The sequence below is a fragment of the Pinus tabuliformis genome, chromosome 5_1 (assembly GCF_031772625.1).
Source record: "Pinus tabuliformis cultivar Carrire ecotype Pingquan chromosome 5_1, CPIR1, whole genome shotgun sequence".
NCBI classification, from domain to species: Eukaryota; Viridiplantae; Streptophyta; class Pinopsida; order Pinales; family Pinaceae; genus Pinus; species Pinus tabuliformis.
The window spans coordinates 115895206-115917693 of NC_142305.1; the positions used below are offsets into that span (position 1 = coordinate 115895206).

General features: G+C 38.1%; 1 protein-coding gene across 3 annotated transcripts in view; it reads left to right on the forward strand.

Annotated features, from left to right (window-relative positions):
• LOC149163695 (uncharacterized) overlaps nt 1-22488 on the forward strand; it is a 411291-nt gene that overhangs the window by 127028 nt on the left and 261775 nt on the right. For all 3 annotated transcript variants that reach the window (XM_089431820.1, XM_089431821.1, XM_089431822.1), the window contains exon 9: nt 7476-7732. In XM_089431820.1, the coding sequence (XP_089287946.1) occupies nt 7476-7732 (257 nt within the window). The remainder of the gene's footprint in view (nt 1-7475; nt 7733-22488) is intronic.

Genomic DNA, 22488 nt, shown 5'->3' on the forward strand with positions numbered 1-22488 from the left:
AGCGAGGGGTAGTTTGGCACGAGGCCGAGAATACATAGCAGAGAGACAGAGATAGTGCCAGAGCAATGTTGCACGAAGCGGGAGCGAAGCGGAAGCGTTTTTTGGAAGCGGGGACGCCGAAGCGTCATTTTCCAAAAATCTAGGAAGCGAAGCGTCCGCGGAAGCGTCTGCTATATATATATATATTTTTTATATTTTTTTGCATTTATACTCAAAACAAACATCCCAAATACCAAATTAATTGTAGAAGACATGAAAACATGCATATTTTTGCATAAATCAAGATAGATATAACATCCATTGTACATTAATGATCTAGAATCTAGATTCTTCTCCTCTTGTCTAGCCTTTGCCTCTACCTCGATTGTCTAGGGATATTAGTCAACATTGCCCAATTTTGATCAAACTGCTCTGCGTCCCTCTGCGTCAGCCTGCATAGGCCCTGCGTCTCTCCTCTGGGCTGCGTCTCTCTTTCTGCGCTGTCTTCCACTGCCCCTGCATCACCTCCTACTCGATCTCTGCTTGCCGCTGAAGCCCTCTTCTTCCTCCACCCTGCAACTCCCTCTAAAATCGATCTCCTCTTCCTTGAGAATCGAATTTCCTTGACATACTGAGTATTTGCCAGTGTATCTCCAAATGACCCTCAAGTCTTCTCTTATAATTTTCCTGTTGATAAAACAACGACCGAGATTAAGTCCCTAATCAACGGCTAAGATTAAAATAGACTTGATCCTCATATCTTAGAAGCTTCTCATCCTTATCTTTATTAATACCCATTAATATTTTTATTTCCCTAAGTTTAGACTTGGGAACCCATTAAAACATTAATTATTTTAATAACTTCTCATCCGGATGGAATTTCTCAAAACGATTTCTGTTTCTTGGAGATCTCACGTGCGTTAGCCTCTCCTCCAAATTTCAAGGCTAGAGCACATCCGATGCTAAAATCAAAAGAATCGTCAACAGGAAAGGTATAAGAGGAGGCTTGAGGGTCAGTTGGAGATACACCAAGAGAGATCAGTTAGTTTGATTTTCTGGGGTGAGGTTTGCTGAGGAAATCGAACAAGTGATCAGTTGTGGTGAGGGGTAGTTCAGCAAGAGGCAGCGCAGAGCCTAGGAGGGTTGACACAGAGGCTAAGGAGGCAAACACAGAGGATGTAGAAGCTGCAGAGGCATACGCAGAAGATGTAGAAGTTGACGCAGAAAGCCGTAGAGGCTGACGCAGACAGCGCAAAGGCTATAGATGTTGACTCTGGGCTGAAGAGGCTGTGCTGAGGAGGTTCTGTGGGGTAGATTGAGCAGATTAGCCTGGAGAGGGTGACGCAGTTCCAGAGGACTGCTTGGAGCAGCTTTCACTGTCCAGCACAAGGAACAATTAGAGTCACTGTGGGGTTGTTCATCCGGCTGCTGATTTGCCAGAATATCTGTCTCCGGAGAGAGGTTCTACTGCCAAATAAATTCTCTGAAGGGTGAGCCATTTCTGGCACCCTAGTTGTATTCAGAATCTGTGTAATAATAAAACCCGCTATATGCTGCACCGGTTTTCCCGCATTGGGTTTTTCCGGGGATGATTGTCCAAAAATAACGGTGTCCATTGTGTTGTCTCATTTTATTTCATTTATTGATCTGTATAGATGTGAAGGCTGCATTTGTGTTTACTTCGATATTTATGCATTTAAATAACTTGTTAATGTAAAGAACAAGTAGGAGATAGTAAACCAGATATTGCAGTAGGGGTTTCTGATGTGTTAGATTCAGAAATTTTCACACGATTGACAGGCTTGAATATGCTGCAGGGGTTGACAGTAAACGAAATGGGATAGAGGAGTATGGGCATAGACGGCTGGGAACACGTGAGGGAAGGAGTGGACGACAAAGAACAGTGGTGCGGGGAGGGACTGTGAACAAGGCGATGGAGGGCGGCGACAGAGCTGCAGCTTGTGCATTTGTCAGCGATGGTGGCAACGATTATGTTCGTTTGGGCGGTCGTCGAGTGGCTAGGTGGTTGTGCTCCATTCACCCTCCCACGACTTCAGCGGCCACTGGTAACTATCAATAGGCACATACAGTGTGGAGTCCGAGTGACAACGGTGTGCAACAATGGTGGTAGTTGGTCGGTGGCAGAGGCGGACGGTCCGACGGATAGCAGTGTGGATGGAAAAGTTGTGGGTGGTTGGTGCTATGACTTTTCCAGCCAGGGGCGTCTCGATGGTAGGCAGGTAAGTCTGTTTTTAATTTTAATTTTTTGTTTTTGTTTTGTTTTGTTTTTTTTTCTCTTATATTATTTTTTTGTATTTCTTTTTCTTTTTTATTTCTTGTATTTTTTTATTTTTTATTTTTTAATTTTTTAATGGCCAAAGGCCTGAGTGGTGATATGGAGAAACTCCAACTCTGAGCGAAACGCTTCAATTATACAGTAACAATGTTGATGAATGTTGATGGCCAAGGCCAGATCAGACTGGCTCTCTGAGCAATGGTTAAGTGGCTAGAGGATCGAACAACTCTGATACCAAATGAAGCGAACAAAGTTCCTTCTTTAGATTAATTACTCGAGAAGACTTGGAATATAAAGATATCCATGAGGATAAAAATATTATATATTAAATGTGTAAATAAGATTGATACAAATGAAAGTGAGAGGCTTGCTTATATAGCTGTTGACCACTACGTGTCAACTACCCATAGCAGTACACCCCCTTTTTCGCAAAAGGGATAGCGCTTGATCGACGTATCCGTGCCATTCGACTGTCATCATCAACCCGATCATGTTATGTTGTAAACCCAGTTTGCATGTGTAAATTGTAAATAATCTTAGCAGATTTGGGTCATGTATGTAAATTGCCTAGGCAAACCTGATTTTCTAGTGATAATCTACGTTCCGGAAGGTTTTTCGTCTCACCGATCCATGATCGGCAGAGTTTTCCTTCAGCCTAACCCCAAAGCCGGAATGGATTTTGTCATTAGAATCTTAGGGGAATCCTAATGTGTTGATTTGCTAGATTATATTTGTGTCGCAGAACTGGGTGGTCTATGAGGGTCTATGTCAAATGGGTTTTCCCTCTTGAGATGTGAAATTGTAAAAATCATGATGTAAAGTGTTTTGAGGGTTAGAAAATGTTTTAATCCCCTCATAAGTCCTAAGTCCTGGGTTCTACGTGATTTTTCCAAAGGCTAAGTTCGAGGATCCAAAAATAAAATTAAAAAATTAAAAAATTAAAAAATAGATAAAAATAATAATAAAATAAAATTTAAAATTAAATAAATAAAAATTTAAAAAATAAAATAATAAGAAGTGAAAGTTTTGAGTAAATAAATGCAGAATTTCAATTTTTTAATAGATTAAAATGCATTTAAAAATTCGACGGATGAGATTAAAAGGGATTTTGATCCTCATCGACGGTCGAGATCATTTTGACATGGATCACTTGAACTAGCCGTTGGGAATTTTTCCTTTAAATAGGGTGCTAGGGGTCATTTGAGATCAAGATTTGATCTGAGAGTCTGGTGCTAAAGAAAGCTCTCTTGTAGTCATTTTTGTGCAATAAAGAAAGACTTTGGGGTTAAAAATCTTGCTGGTGTTACTCTTTTGGAAATGCTGTAAGATCTTTTATTTTCTGCATAATTTTATTTTCAGTCATCGATAATATCTTGATGAAGATTGATTCAGGCATACGTATCTTGTCTGATCTCTGGGGTTTGAATGATAGTTTGAATTCTGAAATATAATGGCAGGTATCTGCATTTGATCTGGATTTCACTATCGTTTTCTCCCTTTATGTTAATGGTTGATTTTAAGCTGTGCAGGAAATCTTAGTTTTGAGTTTACGGGGTGTTAGGGGAAGTTCTCGGTTGAACCATCCAACTCCCGGATTGTGTTTTCTGAAAGCGGCCAGCCAGTTCTTGATCTCGGGCTTATCATTTGAAATTTTTTATGAAAGCATGAAGGGTTTTCTGAAGTATCTCACATTAAGTTTAAAATTCTGAAAATATTTCTGTGGATTATTGATAAATCTGGCTGCTTAGAGTCGTTAATCTGTAAATACTGTAATTATTTAGCTGGTTTTAGGGTTTAGGGTTTTGTTTTTTGCACGTTTTACTTCTGGGTTTTCTGTTTTTGCCATTGCAGGTTGCAGGTACAGATTTTGAAAAATTTTCAGGCTTTTCATTAGACAAATCTGAAGCAGGGTGATTTAAAATTTACTGGAGAATTTGGAGGGTTTTCTGATCCATCTTTCTGCCGCTGCTTGGGGTTTTATTTTTCAGTAAAATTTTCGAAATTAAAAAAAAAAGAAAAAATCAGGCTGTGGGATTGCTTCCTCACCTCCACGCAACCTTTTCCACTTGCACCCTTTCTCCCCGTTGCCAATCTCATCACTGCAGTTTTCTAACTCCTCGACCTGTAGCAGTAGCTTTCGTGCAGCCTATCTCCTCCACGCAGCTAAGTTTCCCATCTTCCATCCTCATCAAGACTTGCATTTTCACGCAGTCCCTTCTCCCCTCGTTCCAGTTCTGCTGCATTTAACTATTCAACCCCGCATCCCTCCAAACCTTAAGCATTCCGCTCTTCAGCAAATCCACGCGGCAGAAACTCGTTCACCCTTCACGCAGTATCCATTTTTCTTCATGCGGCTGAGCCATCCACGCACTCATCCCTATGTTAGCGTCCAGGTTTCTCTGCACCTGCATGCTGCCTCTCTGCTGCGTTTACCAGTGAACACCGACGCCTTCACGCTGCTCTCCCTCGTCCGTCCTGCGTACCATCACCTGCAAAACGAAAATTTCACTCATGTTGCCTTGTTCTTCTGTAGCTCGAGCCCATCGCTGCAATTGCAGCTACCCATTCGCTGATCAAATCGCTGCCCAAGCTCTGCCCGCAGCCCCCTTCATTTTCTGCCATTCTCTTCCTCATCGCTGCACATACAACAACAAACAAAACCTGCGTATTGCCTCTCTCCACCAAGTTCCCCTTATCGCAAAAAAAAAAAAAAAACACATGACCTTCCGTTGAAACATGCACACGCAACAGTAAAAAAGAAAAATACGCTCAATCTTTTGCTTCTATGCGTTGTAGAAGATAAAATTTCGATTTTGGTTTGAACCTATACGTAAGTTTTTTTTGGTTAATGTATATAATTCTTTTTTTCAAACTTAAGACTTCAGCTTTATAAAATTTCGATTTAAGTTTTGTTCCTTTCTTTTTATGATTTCAATTAAAAAAAAAACAGCCAAAAAAAATGCTTATGGGTAAATTAGAGTAGTTACTTTGTTTTTTATTTTATTTTATTTGGCTATTAGGTTAGGACCTTGTTCATAACATGATACATCGATTTTTTTATTTATTTATTTGTATATACTTTATTTGTTTACTTTAATTAGCGTCATTTTATTTTTAGTTTTGTTTATTTTTATTTCATTTAAATTTAAACTTTTAAATTTAGAAAAATCATAAAAGGCATAAAAAAAAAGTTCCTTTGGTTCAGATTAGATTTTAAATTTTATTTAGTTTTTGGATTTGAAATTTTATTTAGAATTTTGAATTAAAGTTTAGTTTTAGTTTAGATATTAATTTTCATTTACTTTAGGTTATATGTATATTTAAACTTAGGACTTTAAATAAAAAAATAAAAAAAAGGGGTTAAAAAGGGTTAGTTTTTAGGATTATTTTTTAATCTAGATTTAAGTTGAGATTAGATTTTAGTTTTATTCAGTTTTGATTTTAAATTTAGAATTTTACAATCTAAAAAAAAAACAGAAATTCGATTTTGTTTATATTTTATGTGATTTTGCCGAAGATTTTCTAAACTAGATTCTTTTTGTTATTTACTTTTATTTAGTTTAGGTTCTAGTCTTAGAAATGGGTATTTTTAAGTTTAGTTTTGTTTTGATTTTGATTTTAAAATAAATAAAAAAATCATAAAAAATAAAAAAATACCAAAAGCATAAAATGTTTAATTCTTAGGTTTTTTTTTTTGTTAGTCTTGTTTTATTTAGACTTTAGTTTTGTTTTATTTAAAAATATAAAAATATTTAAAAATTAAAAATGTTTGAAAAAGGCTAATTAAAAAATTGGAAATTCTTTTTAAAGTCTTTTCTCTGTTGTGATGAAGTTAAATGTGCTTAAAATGTTTATATCTGGAGATTAACTATTTGAAATCTGGTCAGCATTTAAATTTCGTGGTTGTTTAAAGCATTCATTCTTTAGAAATTTAATTGCTGGGAAATTGTAAGGCATTGTACATTTATTGATTATCTCGCATCTCGCAAAATAAATCTTTGCTTGGGTTATTTGATGATAAATGATTGTTAATCATGGAATTATAAAGTTCATGTTTCTGCAGCTTTTGATAAACAATTATTTAATCATTAACTCCATAAGGCACTGGTACATTAATTGCTAAATCAATCAAGTGCTAAATCGCCTTGTTCTGTCTCCCAACCCAATTGGTCCACGGTTGGTCTTCATTCATCCCATAGGGTCTACCCCCCTTAGCCTCGGGAGACGACTCAAAAGGAGAGATCGGGGATCAGGGTGACAGGCCCCGGTCTGAGCGTTGTCATGACAATCTGTGCGACAACAATACCAAGCAGGTGTCTCTTCATGGAGAGTCATGTCTTATTTAGACATGACTCTTTAACTTAATTACTAATTGACTAATCATTATTTATGATTATTATCATTTACATGATTCCCTATATATTTATTCATAACATTGCATCATTTCCTTCACAATGTTAGTCACTGACAGATATTTCCTGTTGGTTCTCTATCTATTCATTTTTCTCTATCACTGATGCTGAGTAGTGCTTCATCTGTTCTAAGGCTTACCTCTCCGATTTACTCTCTCAAATCTTGTTCTTTTCTTTTCTTATGCTTTCATTTCTATCTTTCGATGTATTAGCATTTAGAAGTGATCTTTACACTTCTGTAGTTCAATGTTGACTTGCTGTATATCCTAGTTCTATTGACCTTTTCTGTGGCCATGCATGTGAACAATATCCTTCATTCTTTGTGGAATTCACTTGATATAGTAATGCCCTGGAAGTCTTTTACATGTGCTGGATTTTGTTGGCAATTCCCTTCTCCCTTCCCTGTTAGTTCAAGCATAGTAAGGTTGTAACGGGATGGAAAGATATGCTTGATTCCTTTAGGAATGCACTTGATAGAGTGATGCTATTGCCTGTGGATGTCTTTATTATGTTGTGATGGATTCTATTCGTGATTCCCTTCTCCATTACCTGTTAGTTCAAACTTCAAGTAGGTGGTATTTGCTTAGCTATGCGTAACCAGTGCTTTCAGTCATTTGAATACTCTAAAATGCTGCTTCAAATTATTTTTCTTGAGTGCTTAATATAAAGCTAACTACTAAACTATACTAACGTTGAACCCTAGTATGGGGTTTTGCTGCTTGGTATGTGGAGATTTCATTACCTTATACAGTTAGCCTGTTGCTGATTGAACACTCCATGCCATGCAGAAGTCGGGCATAAGTTGAAGCAAAGGTTGCATGCAAGTCATTCAAGAAATCGAGATGCTGAGGATACGGGAAGAATGATTTTGAAATCTGTTGATGACGTGCAACAACAATTATCCCATGTGCCACAAGTACAAGCTGTTGAGACTCAAGAAGATACTGTGTTAAAAATGATCACAAAGGAAAAGGATGCACTTGAAAAAGAAGTCATAAACATACGACAACAGATGGAATCATTGAAAGGAAACATTACAGAGAAGGTATCTCTTCTTCCAAATTTATTGTCGTGATGCAGTTTTGTCCCAACATATGATTTCTTCATAAACATGAAGAGATTTGATAAACATCTTTTGGATACTTGGTTACAGTTTCAGGGACAGGCACTGCGGGGCCCAAGACCATTTCTCTTCCTTTTCTATCTTCATTATTGTTAGAAAATCACATGTAATTCCATGATATTTCTAAGTTGGTGCTTTTTATTGTATAATCCTTGCTTCTTTTTGAATGTTATGCCTTCTCGATTTTTTCATGTATACTATCCCAACAGGGCCATGGAATTTGTTATTTGTTTATGATGATTATATGACTGTGGTTGTATATGATATAAGGATACTGTTTCTCTATATGAATTTAGAAGTATGAACACTCATAGAGAGTGCATTGGGTTTTTAAATTAAAAAATTGAAAATTTTTATTGATAATTGTGTTTCCAAATATACGTTGATGCATGATATCAGAAACTGAGTCTAGACTCTAAACATTTGATATTGTATTGGGCTTTACTGACATAGAAATATAAAATTTGTAAAAATGTTAATGGGGTGCAAAAAGTTGATGGGTTGCCAAAATATTAATGGCACCGTGTTACAAGGTTAGAATAGAAGTGGTTCAAATGCTAAACAATCCATCAACTGTTAGAAGGTGATTTGTTATAGTAAGGTTCAATTACCAGTACTGAACGAAGGAAAAAGACTCAACTGGTAGTTGCATTCGTAGGATCTTCTTCCTCCAAAACCTATTTTTATATAAAAAACATTTCCTTTGTAATGCCTTCCCTGTTGACAGTTGGCAGCTTAGGGATGAATTTCTGTAAATAAAATTTCATCTCTGATAATTCTGGAGTGACATTCTAAAAATAGAAAGTCATGTCTAACATTTCAAGTATGACTTTCCAAAAAAATAAATCACCTGGTATATCAATTGATAATCATGTATAGTTGATGGAAAATCACTCAACTTATCATTAATCAATTTTAATAGTTCAATTTTGACTTAATTATCAATATTATCATTATTGTTATCAATATTCTTATGATACTATGATATTATTATCAAAAAGAAATTCAAATCACCTTACCTTCATACTTCGCACACCTCTCTTTAATGTCTCATATGACTCTACGCTACTCTCTCATTAAAGACTTGACATATTCCTCTTGCATTGTCATTGTAGGCATGTCATATAATATTCCTCTTATGCACTCTTTAAAGCATATGTTACACTCTCTATTAAATACATAAGTTACAAAGGCATGCGTAACTCTCCTTAAATGCCATTCGTTACCCTCTCTCCTCAAGGGCATGAGTTGCACTCAAGGCATGCGAGCTTCCTCCATTGAAGCCATGCGTTACCTTTCTCCATAATGGTTTAAGTTACTCTTCTCTATTTGGCATACGAGTTACTCTAAGACATGCTTGTCCTTTATGGCATGAATTCGTTTCGCCTCCTATATATATGTGTCTCATATCTTCTCCCCTCACTACTTGTGCATCGTGAAAGAAGGATTCAAAATTGTGAGAGAGAGTTGGAGAGACTTGAAGAAGATTGTGAGGAAGAGAGACTTGGAGAGTAAGAGCAGAACTTGAAGGTTGATTTAATTTTTGGATCAATGACTACTATCAGTTATCTTGATGCTACAACTTGTTCAGATTTGGGTGAACTTACTCATTCTCTTAATCACTCATTGTACTTTATATTTCTGCTAAACAATTGATATTTAATAGAAGAAGAATTTGGTTGGGTTTTCCTCTTGTTGGTTTTTCTGTGGTCATTGGACCTAAATTATTTGTATCTCATTCTATTCTTGGTTTTCTTCCTTTGTGCATTTGGTTTATTTTCTATCTAGAATTGCTTAACTAATATTGCAGCATAAAGAAGTTTTGTTATAAGTGATTGTTACAACAGAGAACATTAGATTTTAACATGGTATCAAAGCTTCGGAAAGACAAACTCAAGAAGATAAAGAGGTGTCACTTCTTATTTGCTGCTCCTTTCTTGCTGCCCCTTTGAAGATCCTATTTGCTACTGAAATAAGGAGATCTTATTTGCTGTCCTATTTGAAGCGGAAATAAGGAGATTTTATTTGTTGTCCTATTTATTTTTGAAATAAGGAGATCTTATTCGCTGTCCTATTTGCTGCTGAAATTTGTTAGACTTGGTCAAGATGTTTTCTTACTTCAAGAATGAAGATAAGCTGAATGATGCTTCAAATTTTGGTCCATGGAAGACAAGGTTGGATATTACCCTTGAGGAGCATGATGTACTGATATATGTTGAAGGTGAGTTAGCATATCTACCAGAAAATTCGAATGCTGCTATCAAGGCTAGATACAAGAAAGGAGAAGTCAAGGCTAAAAAGATTATCCTTGATTCTCCTGGAGACCATCTCATCACTTATGTATTCAACTTGAAGAAATCTAAGAAATGTTTGACACGCTGATTGGGATGTATTCACTAAACAACTTGAGTCAAATCCTTGCTTTGAAGAATCAACTCAAGGACATTAAGATGAATACAGGAGAGACCATTCAAGCATATTTCACGAGGATATCAAAATCAAGGATCAACTGTCAACAATTGGTGAAATTGTATTTGATAAAGAGCTAGTGCTGATTATGGTTGGAGGTCTTTCTTCAACTTGGGAAACGTTTCAACAACAATGATAAGATTCCCACATTTGATGTGCTCCTGGGAATGTGTAGTCAAGAAGAGGCCAGAATGATTTCTAGAGGAAAAATTCCCAAGCATGAAGAGGGATAACTTCAACTTACTTGCCTTTGTTGTTCATGAAAAGAAGCAGAAAGGAGGAAGAGGTAATCACTTTTTAAGAAATCTTGCTCCCATATCCAACAACTCCTATAAATGGAGCAGGGACTTATCAAAAGTTCAATGCTACAACTGCCATAAGCATGACCACTATGCTCGTGACTGTCTAGAAAACAGAAGAGCACCAAGATCCAACTACGACAATCGTAGCAACAACTTCAGATCTGATTATATAAGAATAAGAGAAGCACTTGTTGCTTGTAAAGAAAACTACCGTTCTTCCAAGACTTCAAGAAACCAAAGGTATGATAATAATGCAGCTGGCGCACAACCAGAGTATGTTCTCGTTTTTTTTTTTTCTAGTTCCTCTTCTGCAGTTTCTTGTGATAGCTGGTTGGTTGATAATGGTGCCTCAAGACACTTTACTGGTTATAAAGAGGTTCTCTCAAATCTGGTTGAGAGGGAGACATAATTGAAAATTATACTTGGAGATAACTCTTGTTATGTTTCTTTTCATCTGGATAAAGGTAAAACCATATCTCTTCAAGAAGTTTTGTATGCCCTTGGTTTGAAAAAGAATCTTGTATCTATATGTGCCTTAGAAGATAAAGGAATGAAAGTTGCTTTCTTAAATGGAAATGTTCTCACCTTGTTAATGAGATCTAGCATGAGAGATGCCTTCAGTCTGGGATTGAAATTTGAAGGTCTTTATAAAGTCAATGTAAGACATACTGAGATAAAATCTCCTTGTTTGTTGAGTTCGATATACTATTTTTGACTAAGGAAAATTATAGAATTCCTAAGTCAACACTAAGAGAAAGTAAGACTGCGCCTTAGCCTCACATGTGGGTTCTTCTGCCAAATTTAGTGCACTTCTAAATTTAGTAGAACCCTTCCTTCTCTAACTTCAATTATCACTCCCTCTTAGAGAGGAAGGTGTTTTGTACCACACCCAGTTTGTCTCTGAAGTAGACGAATCTGCCTCTTGCCAATGCCTTGGTCAAGATATCTGTTGTTTGCTCCTATATAGATACCTACTGAAGTCTGACTTCACCCCTTTGAACACAATCTTTGATATGGTGGTACCTAATCTCGATATACTTTGTCATGAAACACTAAATTTTTAGAGAGCTTGATGCAACTATGATTATCATAGTTTATGATTGTGGGCTCCAACCACTGAATGGACAACACTGAGTGCTGAAATATACACCCTTTACGCCTCAGATGTCTCGCTATAGCCCATGGAAATGCCCTTCTCCACTGTGGGCTCCAACTTCTTACTATCTAAAGATACATGGCAGTAAATAAAAGTGCCAAAAATTCGGAAGTGAGACACATCAGGTTTCTTGCCTGTTAAAGCTTCCTTTGGTGTGACTTGGCCAAACACACAGTGTGGATTCCTGTTCTGTAAAAGGACTGTAGTGTTGCATGCCTCGACCCAAATAAACATGTAGCTGTTGGTCATGCAACATAGCCCTAACCCCTCCAACAATTCTCTAGTTCTTGCGCTCAGCCACCCCATTCTGCTGAGGGTTATGAGGTATTGTGAGCTCTCCCCTTATGCCCTCCTTAGCACACAGGTCTCTTAAAGCATTGGATATGTACTCCCCACCATTGTTTGACCTCAACACCTTGATCCTCCTACTAGTTTGGTTCTCCACCAAGGCTTTGAACTCCGCAAAATTCGAGAAGGCCTGATCTTTCCTCTTCATTGTTTAAGAAAGTGTAACTAGGTTCGCTGATCTTTCCTCTTCATTGTTGTATGCCCTTGGTTTGAAAAGGAATCTTGTATCTATATGTGCCTTAGAAGATAAAGGAATGAAAGTTGCTTTCATAAATAGAAAAGTTCTCGCCTTGTCAATGAGATCTAGCATGAGAGATGCCTTCAGTCTGGGATTGAAATTTGAAAGTCTTTATAAAGTCAATGTAAGACATACTGAGATAAAATCTCCTTGTATGCTGAGTTAGATATACTATTTTTGACTAAGGAAAATTATAGAATTCCTAAGTCAACACTGAGAAAGTAAGATTGCGCCTTAGCCTCACATGTGGGTTCTTCTGCCAAATTTAGTGCTCTTCTAAATTTATTAGAACCCTTCCTTCTCTAACTTCAATTATCACTCCCTCTTAGAGAGGAAGGTGTTCTATACCACACCCAATTTGTCTCTGAAGTAGACGAACTGCCACTTGCCGATGCCTTGGTCAAGATATCCGTTGTTTGCTCCTATATAGATACCTACTGAAGTCTGACTTCACCCCTTTGAACACAATCTTTGATATGGTGGTACCTAATCTCGATATGCTTTGTCATGAAACACTAAATTTTTAGAGAGCTTGATGCAACTATGATTATCATAGTTTATGATTGTGGGCTCCAACCACTGAATGGACAACCCTGAGTGCTGAAATATACACCCTTTATGCCTCAAATGTCTCGCTATAGCCCATGGAAATGCCCTTCTCTACTGTGGGCTCCAACTTCTTCTTACTATCTAAAGATACATGGCAGTAAATAAGATTGCCAAAAATTCGGAAGTGAGACACATCAGGCTTCTTGCCTGTTAAAGCTTCCTTTGGTGTGACTTGGCCAAACACCCGGTGTGGATTCCTGTTTTGTAAAAGGACTGTAGTGTTGCATGCCTCTACCCAAATAAACATGGGTAGCTGTTGGTCATGCAACATAGCCCTAACCCCTCCAACAATCCTCTAGTTTTTGCGCTCAACCACCCCATTCTGCTGAGGGTTATGAGGTGTTGTGAGCTCTCCCCTTATGCCCTCCTTAGCACACAGGTCTCTTAAAGCATTGGATATGTACTCCCCACCATTGTCTGACCTCAACACCTTGATCCTCCTACTAGTTTGGTTCTCCACCAAGGGTTTGAACTTCGCGAACTTCGAGAAGGCCTGATCTTTCCTCTTCATTGTTGAAGAAAGTGTAACTAGTTTCGGTATTTACAAATGTAATTTTGACCTTTGTACTTGTCAAGAAAAAGAAATATTATTTTTGTAAATTATAAGAATGAGTTTCTTGCTCATTCCATAGTTCTAGGAAAGTCAAAGAGTCAAAGACATGTGTAAAGAGCTCTTCTTGAGCATATGTGTAATGTATACATGTCCATAGAAATGTCAAATAGCCCTCCAAGACAAGCTCAAGAAGAAGTCTGCAAGCTAAATGATGTGAAAGACAATCATGTCGGCCTCAATGCATATATAGATGTCAAGTCGGCTCAAAAATGAAGTCACAACGGTTCACTGGTTCATGTCGGCTTGCATACATGGATAAATATCCATAAATATGCAGCTGGAGTCACCACAGAGAAGGAAATTCGGATAAGTGTCTGCAACTGCGGAAGAGGACAAAACTCCTCTATAAGTCTCGATGAGCACAATGAAGTATAGTATCTCGGCATACAATCTCGGTGGATACTCTGTCTCAGTGAAGGAGGAGAATACATTGCCTTGGCACTCCTGTGATGTCAGTCTCAACGAATCACAGTCTCGGCCTCCTCATGATCACAATCTTCAACACAGTGATATAAAACGTAGTCACTGTAATCGTGGATGGAGCAATACACCCTCGACATATGTACAATCTCTAGATCTTAGTTCTTTGATGGGTAATACAATAAGGATCTTTAAGCAGGCAGAAAACACAACAGATGATCTAAGTGATGTCGCAGTGCTCTCTTAATGTACTAAACACAACCACAAATCTAAATGATCTTGCAGTGCTCTCTCTACAAACTAAACGCAGTCACTAAGTGATCTTGTAGTGTACCCTCAGCATATCATATAATCACAGTTACAGTCTCGGATTAAGGGTGGCAAAAAGGATCTCAATGATCTCACCAATTGCGATGAATAGATCCTACAGTAACACGATTTGGTATGACATACGATTTGGATGAAGTCATGAAATCGATCTCAGTTTGATGAATACATAATTACAAATGAGAATGCAGAAATAATCTCAGTGAAACTACAGTGAAGATCTAAAAAAGAGGCAACAATAATGATCTCGTTATTGTAATGAATATCTCAGAGAAGGTGAAGCAGCAGTGATGATGATGATCTTAGAAGTAACGAAGAAGAGGATTGGTGTATTGGTCTTGGAGTGGCCTAATAGGTCAAGGGTCAAGGTCTTGGTGTTCGTCAATGGGAATCTCTATAAGAAGAATTTAGTGCAGGTTTTCCTCTCCAAAAGGGAGAGGTTTTGGCCCTGGCATAATGCCAACATCTTGTGTTCTTGTCTCTTTGTTTTTGGTAGCTATTTGATGAACTAAAGAAGACACACTCTAATAATAACAAGTGAAGATTGAACAAGAAGAATAAGTTGAAACACCTCACAAATAGTTGTCATGCTAAGAAGAATCACTCTAACTCTAACTGCCCTAGATTCTTCAACATAGTATCAGTCAAAGGAAGGGGAAAAAATAGACATTTCAAGGATCAAGTTTCTAGTAGGGCATTAAAGCAAGTTGAAGGACATCAAGATCTGCATTAAAGAAACGAACCCTGATCTTGATCAAACCCTAGCAGTCTACAACAACAAGAACTTGTGTCTCCATAGTCATCATCAAAAGGCCACCAAGATCACATCAGCTTGGAGAAAGTTGAAACCCTAGCAACAATCCTGATCTACAAAAGAAGGCAAAGCATATTGAGGAAGAAAAAGCATTGCCATCATCTTCAAGGTTATAAAAGCAAGGATCATTTCCTTGAAGAAGATCATCCAAGGAAGCAACAAATCATCCTCATCAAAAGGAGCAACCTTTTTCTATTGAGGAAAGGCTTTCTCATTTGAAAGAAGATCACCCAAGAAGAAGCCCTCATACATCTTCTTCAACCAGCATCAAAGTGATCAAGGTGAAGATTTCATCTTCACATGACAAGTAAGTATCTATTCATTCTATATTCAAGTTTGGTTAAATGACTTCATGATTGCAAGGACATCTATGAATTGGATGGGTTATCAAGATTCCTTGCATGAAGAAGGAGGATAGACATAGTCCTCTAAGTAGCTGAAGTCATCAAAAGGTCTCCTCTGAATTTATGAAAAGGGATATTTATGAAAGATGCCCTCACATTGCAATATTGGAGACATCAAAGTGATGTAGATGATAAACTCATTCTCTTAAGGTGCGATAAAGAAGGTCACATGATATCTGATCTACATGAAAGTAAAAGATGGGGAAAGACAAGTTGATGGCAAAAGTATTGAAGAATAAAAGAACTCAACCATGTGTAGAAAGGAAAGGCAAGGTTGGTCCTCAAGCAAGACATAATAAGTATAGCTAAGACTCAATGCTATGGAAAGATTTTGGAAGCTCATATCACCAGATAGATGGAGGAAGCTGAAGAAAAGGGCCAAGAAAAGAGGGAGTAACAAATCTCTCCTATAAGTAAGATGGTATCCCTCACAAAAGGGTCCTATCATAAGCTTTTGTTATAAGATATGACAATGATGATAAGATGCATCGTGGCATCATGGAAGCATTAGAAACAAGAGCTCGTGACATCACCATGGGAATCATGAAGGACAAAATTTATGACAAACAAAACATGAAGGATATAGCTCTTGGAAAACTCAGTGGACATTGAAGGAAAGAGTCATCTAGGACAAGGCTCATCATACAAAAGGGAAACATCTGCTAGATGGGGATATACAAGATCCTCAAAATCCTCTGATGGAATCCTCATCGTAGGGTTCACTAATCTAGAGAGGAAGCAAGTGTTTCAACAAGAACTCCAACTTATGGAATCCATGAGATGATGGTGTGATGACATGAAGCAGATCAAGGGATTGAAGATCTTTTCAATCAAGGAAGTTGCTGGAAGAAGCCTCAATGACCTGAAGGTAAAATAAGGTATGTATGCTTGTGTTTAATATTATAATGTCATGTCATATAGTTGCAGGTAACATGGATCATTGCTTCTATCTTAAGAAGCATGATCAATCTCCTCCTCTGAAAGGATGCAAGAAGACATAAGACACACTAGATGAAATCAACATAATATGTCCTCATATATGAGGTGGTTGATCACAACTAAGAAACTTTGATTAAAAGCACCTGGGAATGGAATGAGTAAAGAAGGAAGAGATCGTGAGATATGTAACCCTGATGAAGGAGATCAACATCCAAAAGATCAAGAAGACTAGACTAGAAAATCTCCCGGAAAGATATGAAGACTTTGATGGAAAAGATGAAGACCCTTGACAATGGATATCTTTTGAAAATGTGTCAACATGAATGCAGGATGCTGATACGTACAAAAATATATCATGATGAAGAGCCACCTAGTAAGGTATGATTTGATTTAATGATATATTTTGATTTCTTGAATAATATCTGGATAAGTTCATGTAAGGCTACTGGAACAAAAGTTGTAAGTACAAGTACAACCAACATTCATGTGATGGATGGAAACTCCTGAAAGAAGCATGAAGAGAAAAGAAGTATCCATATGAAGAAGGTTCCAAATATGTACCAAGAAGGCCGCTTTCCATGAAGAGAGAAATGACATGACGAATAAAGAAGGAAAGTGATCAATGGTTGTTGCCCTACAAGGAACAAGCTCAACTGAATTTCATGACATCAAGAAGAGAAGTTGATCAAGCAACTGAAGAACCCACGAAGAAGAAGTTGCTGATGTATGGAAGAATCCCTAGCTAAGAGGGAGCTCTGACAAGTTCTTGATTAAAAGGGAGCTTGGGCAAGTTTCTGATCAGAGAAAACTTGGGCATATCTTCCCTAGTTGAGAGGGAGAGATAGACACAACATTATTGTCTTCACTTTGGAAGAAAGAATGGAGGATTGGGTAATCATTTGGCATCCGATGCTCTTTGAGGATATGTAGGGCATCCAAGACAAGGGTAGGCAAAAGGACCGATATTCTTTGAGGGCTGGGAACCCAAGATAAGAATAGTCTTGGAAGGGCATACTCAGTGAACACCCAGGTGGGTATGTACCTTGAGAGACAATGAAGAAGGTGTCTATAGTCATTGATCTTGCCAACATTGTGCTTTGATCTAATAAGAGATAGAGCTGTTAGTCAAGGCCTTGTTGTGGAAACAATGTTGGTTACTATGATGCTATAATAGAGGTTACCAATTCGATTCTTCTTATGAGAAATTCTTCAGATTGAGAATGACCAAGTACCATTATAAATACCTCCGTAGTTAAGAGGGAGTGTTGAAGAAAGTGTAACTAGATTTGGTATTTACAAATGTATTTTGATCTTTGTAGTTGTCAATAAAAAGAAATATTATTTTTGTAAATTATAAGAATGAGTTTCTTGCTCATTCCATAGGTCTAGGAAAGTCAAAGAGTCAAAGACATGTGTAAAGAGCTCTTCTTGAGGATATGTGTAATGTATACAAGTCCATAGAAATGTCAAGTAGCCCTCCAAGACAAGCACAATCCTCCAAGACAAGCTCAAGAAGAAGTCTGCCAGCTAAACGATGTGAAAGACAGTCATGTCGGCCTCAATGCATATATAGATGTCAAGTCGGCTCAAAAATGAAGTCACAACAGTTCATTGGTTCATGTCGGCTTGCATGCATGGATAAACACCTATAAATACGTAGCTGGAGTCACCACAGGGAAAAGGAAATTCAGATAAGTGTCTGCAACTGTGGAAGAGGACAGAACTCCTCTATAAGTCTCTGTGAGCACAACGAAGTATAGTATCTCGACATACGATCTCGGTGGATACTCTGTCTCGGTGAAGGAGGAGAATACACTGCTTTGGCATTCCTGTTATCACGGTCTCAACGCAATCACAGTCTTGGCCTCCTCATGATCACAATTTTCAACACAATGATATTAAACACAGTCACTATAATCGTGGATGGAGCAATACACCCTCGGCATATGTATAATCTGTAGATCTCAGTTCTTCAATGGGTAATACAATAAGGATCTCTGAGCAGGCAGAAAACACAACAGATGATCTAAGTGATGTCACAGTGCTCTCTTAATGTACTAAACGCAATCACGAATCTAAATGATCTTGCAGTGCTCTGTCGACAAACTAAATGTAGTCACTAAGTAATCTTGTAGTGTACCCTCGACATATCATTTAATCACAGTTACAATCTCAGATTAAGGGTGGCAAAAAGGATCTCAATGATTCCACCAATTGCGATGAATAGATCCTACAGTAACCCGATTTGGCATGACATACAATTTGGATGAAGTCCTGAACTCGGTGTCAGTTTGATGAAGACATAATTACAGATGAGAATGTAGAAATAATCTTAGTAAAACTACAGTGAAGATCTGAGTGAAGATCTAACAAAGAGGCAGTAGTAATGATCTCGTTATTGTAATGAATATCTCAGAGAAGGTGAAGCAGCAGCGATGATGATGATCTCTACAGTAACGAAGGAGAGGATTGGTGTTGAAGTTTCTAAGTTAGTTTAGAAACCCTTCATGCACTTTTTCAGATTTATTCCTACCTACTTGTTATTTTTCTTTAACAAGTTATTTACAAAGTAAATTATGAAAATAAACACCAGTGCATGCTCAACATATTACAGATCAGCAACTAAAAGAAACAAGAACAAACACACCACATGACACCATTATTTTTGGACCAATGTGCCCGGAAAAACCTAATGCGAGAAAATCGGTGCACCTATCTGAGGGTTTTCTTATTAAGCAATATTAGAGTACAATCTGGGTGCTGAAACTGGCCTACCCAACAGAGAATTTCCTTAGCAGCTATACTTCACAGATTGAGAGAAATCTCCTAGCTGAAACCCTGGAAAATCCTTCCGGCAACTCCTCAATACAAAATTGCTCTGCAACCCGAGCGTCTGCCCAATCTGGGCTGCGTCAGCCCCCCTCTGTCTCACGCTGGCCCTGCGTCAGCTCCAGGAGGCCCTGTGTCAACTTTCTGGGCCTCTGCGTTAGACACACTGGCCTCTCTGGTGCTCTGCACAGCACTTGGTTGCCTCTGCGTGAGCCCTTGCTGGCTCTGCGTCACTCTTCTTGGCTGCTGTGCTGCTCTCTCAGCACAATCTCTTCCTTCTCTGTTTCTCTGTACTCAATGCCCCTTAACTGCTCTTCCGATCATTGATTCTATCTCTCTTAGCAAACCCCACTCTAGAGAATAGAATGACTGATCACTCTGGTGTATTCTCCAAGTGACCCTCAAGCCTCCTCTTATACTTTTCCTATTGACATCTCAACGGCCGAGATTAAGTCCCTAATCAACGGCTAAGATTAGATCTGGCTTGATCCATGTCTTTTGGACCATTCTAACACACATTCATATTAATACACATTAATATTTTATTTTCCCTAAGTTTAGAGTTAGGGACTCCATTAAAAATATTAATTATTTTAATATCTCTTGATTTGTTTAGAATCTGCCCAAACCATTTCTGGGTATTGGAGATCTCATGTGCCCCAACCTCTCCACCAAATTTCGTGGCTAGGGCACATTCGATGCTACCCCAAATCAACAATTGGTGTCTTGGTCTTCGAGTGGCCTAATAGGTCAAGGGATCTCATGTGCCCCAACCACTCCACCAAATTTCGTGGCTAGAGCACATTCGATGCTACCCCAAATCAACAATTGGTGTCTTGGTCTTCGAGTGGCCTAATAGGTCAAGGGTCAAGGTCTTGGTATTCGTCAATTGGAATCTCTATAAGAAGAATTTAGTGCGGATTTCCCTCTCCAAGAGGGAGAGGTTTTGGCCCTAGTAGGATGCCAACATCTTGTGTTCTTTTCTATTTGTTTTTGGTAGCTATTTTGATGAACTAAAGAAGACACACTCTAATAATAACAAGTGAAGATTGAACAAGAAGAATAAGTTGAAACACCTCACAAATAGTTATAATGCTAAGAAGAATCACTCTAACTCTAATTGCCCTAGATTCTTCCATATTCATGAAGAACATCCATGTCTTTCTTGAGTGGTCATCAAGAAAGGTGACATAATATCTATATACTATTATCAATGGAGAGGAAAATGGTTCACATAAATCCGAATGTACTATCTCCAACGTGCACTTGGCCCTACTGTCTTTATTGGAAAAGGATGTCTTGGGATACTTGCAAAGTGTGCAACCCTTGCACACGTCATCTTGATCTACACTGTATTGTGGTAACCCTATGGTAATCTCCCTCAGAATCTTCAACGCTCCATGGTGTAAGTTGTGAAAATTCGGTGAATTTGAATCCTATTGCAGTAACTGATAATATTTCTTCTATTTGTTAAATTACTAAACAAATTATTTGGAGTTTTCTTTGGCAAATATCAAAATACATACACTGTAGCCTTTACAAATAAAATTCCGGCAGAAAATAATTACAAGGAAAATACTAGCACATATAACCACAGTTACAGTTATTTTTGGACAATTGTCCTCAGAAAAAAACCCAATGTGGGAAAACCAGTGCAACAATTGAGGGTTTTTTTTATTAATCTTCAACAATAATTTTTGTACAAGACAAAATAGAGGAAGAGTCACTGCGAGAAATTTACTGGTGAGTTTCTCAAACTTCACATCGTTTTTCTGACCCCGAAGAGGACCTCGTGCCTCTTTCGCTGGCCTTTCTACGTCACTCTCTGTGTAGTGACTGCCGCTGCGTTAACCCTTTTGCTGCGCTGACCTGCGTCCCTCCTCTCTGCTGCCTCCTCTAGATTCGTCTTGCACTCTCTGATTATGCTGATGCCCTCTCTCTCCCACTTGCAACTCACTCTCTGGTTCGATTTTCTCTTGCTAAACTTCAGCCATTGAGAAAATCGATCTGCTTGAGCAATTGAGTATCTGCTCTGGTGTATTCTCCATCTGCCCATCGACTTCTTCTTATATTCTTCTATTCGAGCACCAACGACCAAGATTAAAACATAATCGATGGCTAAGATTAACTAGAAGTCAATCCAAGTCTTCTTCTAGAAGATTGTCACCATGACTTAATTAATACCCTTTAATTAACCAGATTTCTTAAGTTTAGACTTAGGTAATCATCTAAAAAAGTTAATTATTTTAATTAAGTCATCTTTGGGTGGAATATCCAGAAAGGATTTCTGGGTTTTGGAGAACACATGTATTCTAGCCTCTCCACAAAATTTTGTGGCTAAAACACATCTAATGCTACAAAATCAACATAAGTGGTCCATATGCCTATGACAAAGCTTCCCAAGGTCACATCTATATGCACTGATCTCTCTGCTGCTCAACGTCGCTTTTGTCTCAAACTATAACCTTTAAAGGTTCCTCACCGTAACCCCAATCTGCTTAAGTGCTCCTGAGTTGAGAGGCTTGATGAAAGCCTTCCCTCTGTTGAAGATAATGTCATACCCCTTGCTCTCCAAGGTTGAAACTGAAACAAGGTTTTCTTCAACCCTAGGACATAGATGACATATCAAAGGTAGAGAGGTTTTTTAGACTCCCTCTCAAACTTGATTGTACCTGTGCCCTGCACTAGGTACCTGTGATCATCTCCCATCTCTATATGAAACTGCATATCCTTTTTCTGTCAACTGGTTAAATTAACTCTTGTTTTGGGTCATATGAGAGGATGCTTCACTATGAATACACCATACACTGCTGGCCACTGAGCTTTCGATGCAAGCTATGAGTGAAAACTCCTCGTCAAACTAAGAAGTGAACTATTCCACCTCTGTTGATGCTACCACGTGATCCTTCTTGGATCCCTTCTTCCTGTTTGGAAACTTGGTGGAATAGTGCCCAAACTAATGACGAGAGAAGCACTTCACTTTGCTGCCATCTTTCTTCTTCTTGCCTCATGAACTAGACTTGGCCACTTCTACATTTTTCTTGCTCTTGGCCTTGTTAGTAAGGGCAAAGTTTTCTTCTTTCTCAGACTTCACACAAGACCCAACTTTAGCTTGCTTTCAGATCTCCTCTTACATGTCATCACTCTATAGCCACTCCCAATCTGGCAACTTTTCTCTACCACTCATTGCATCAATGAAGTTTTCCCATG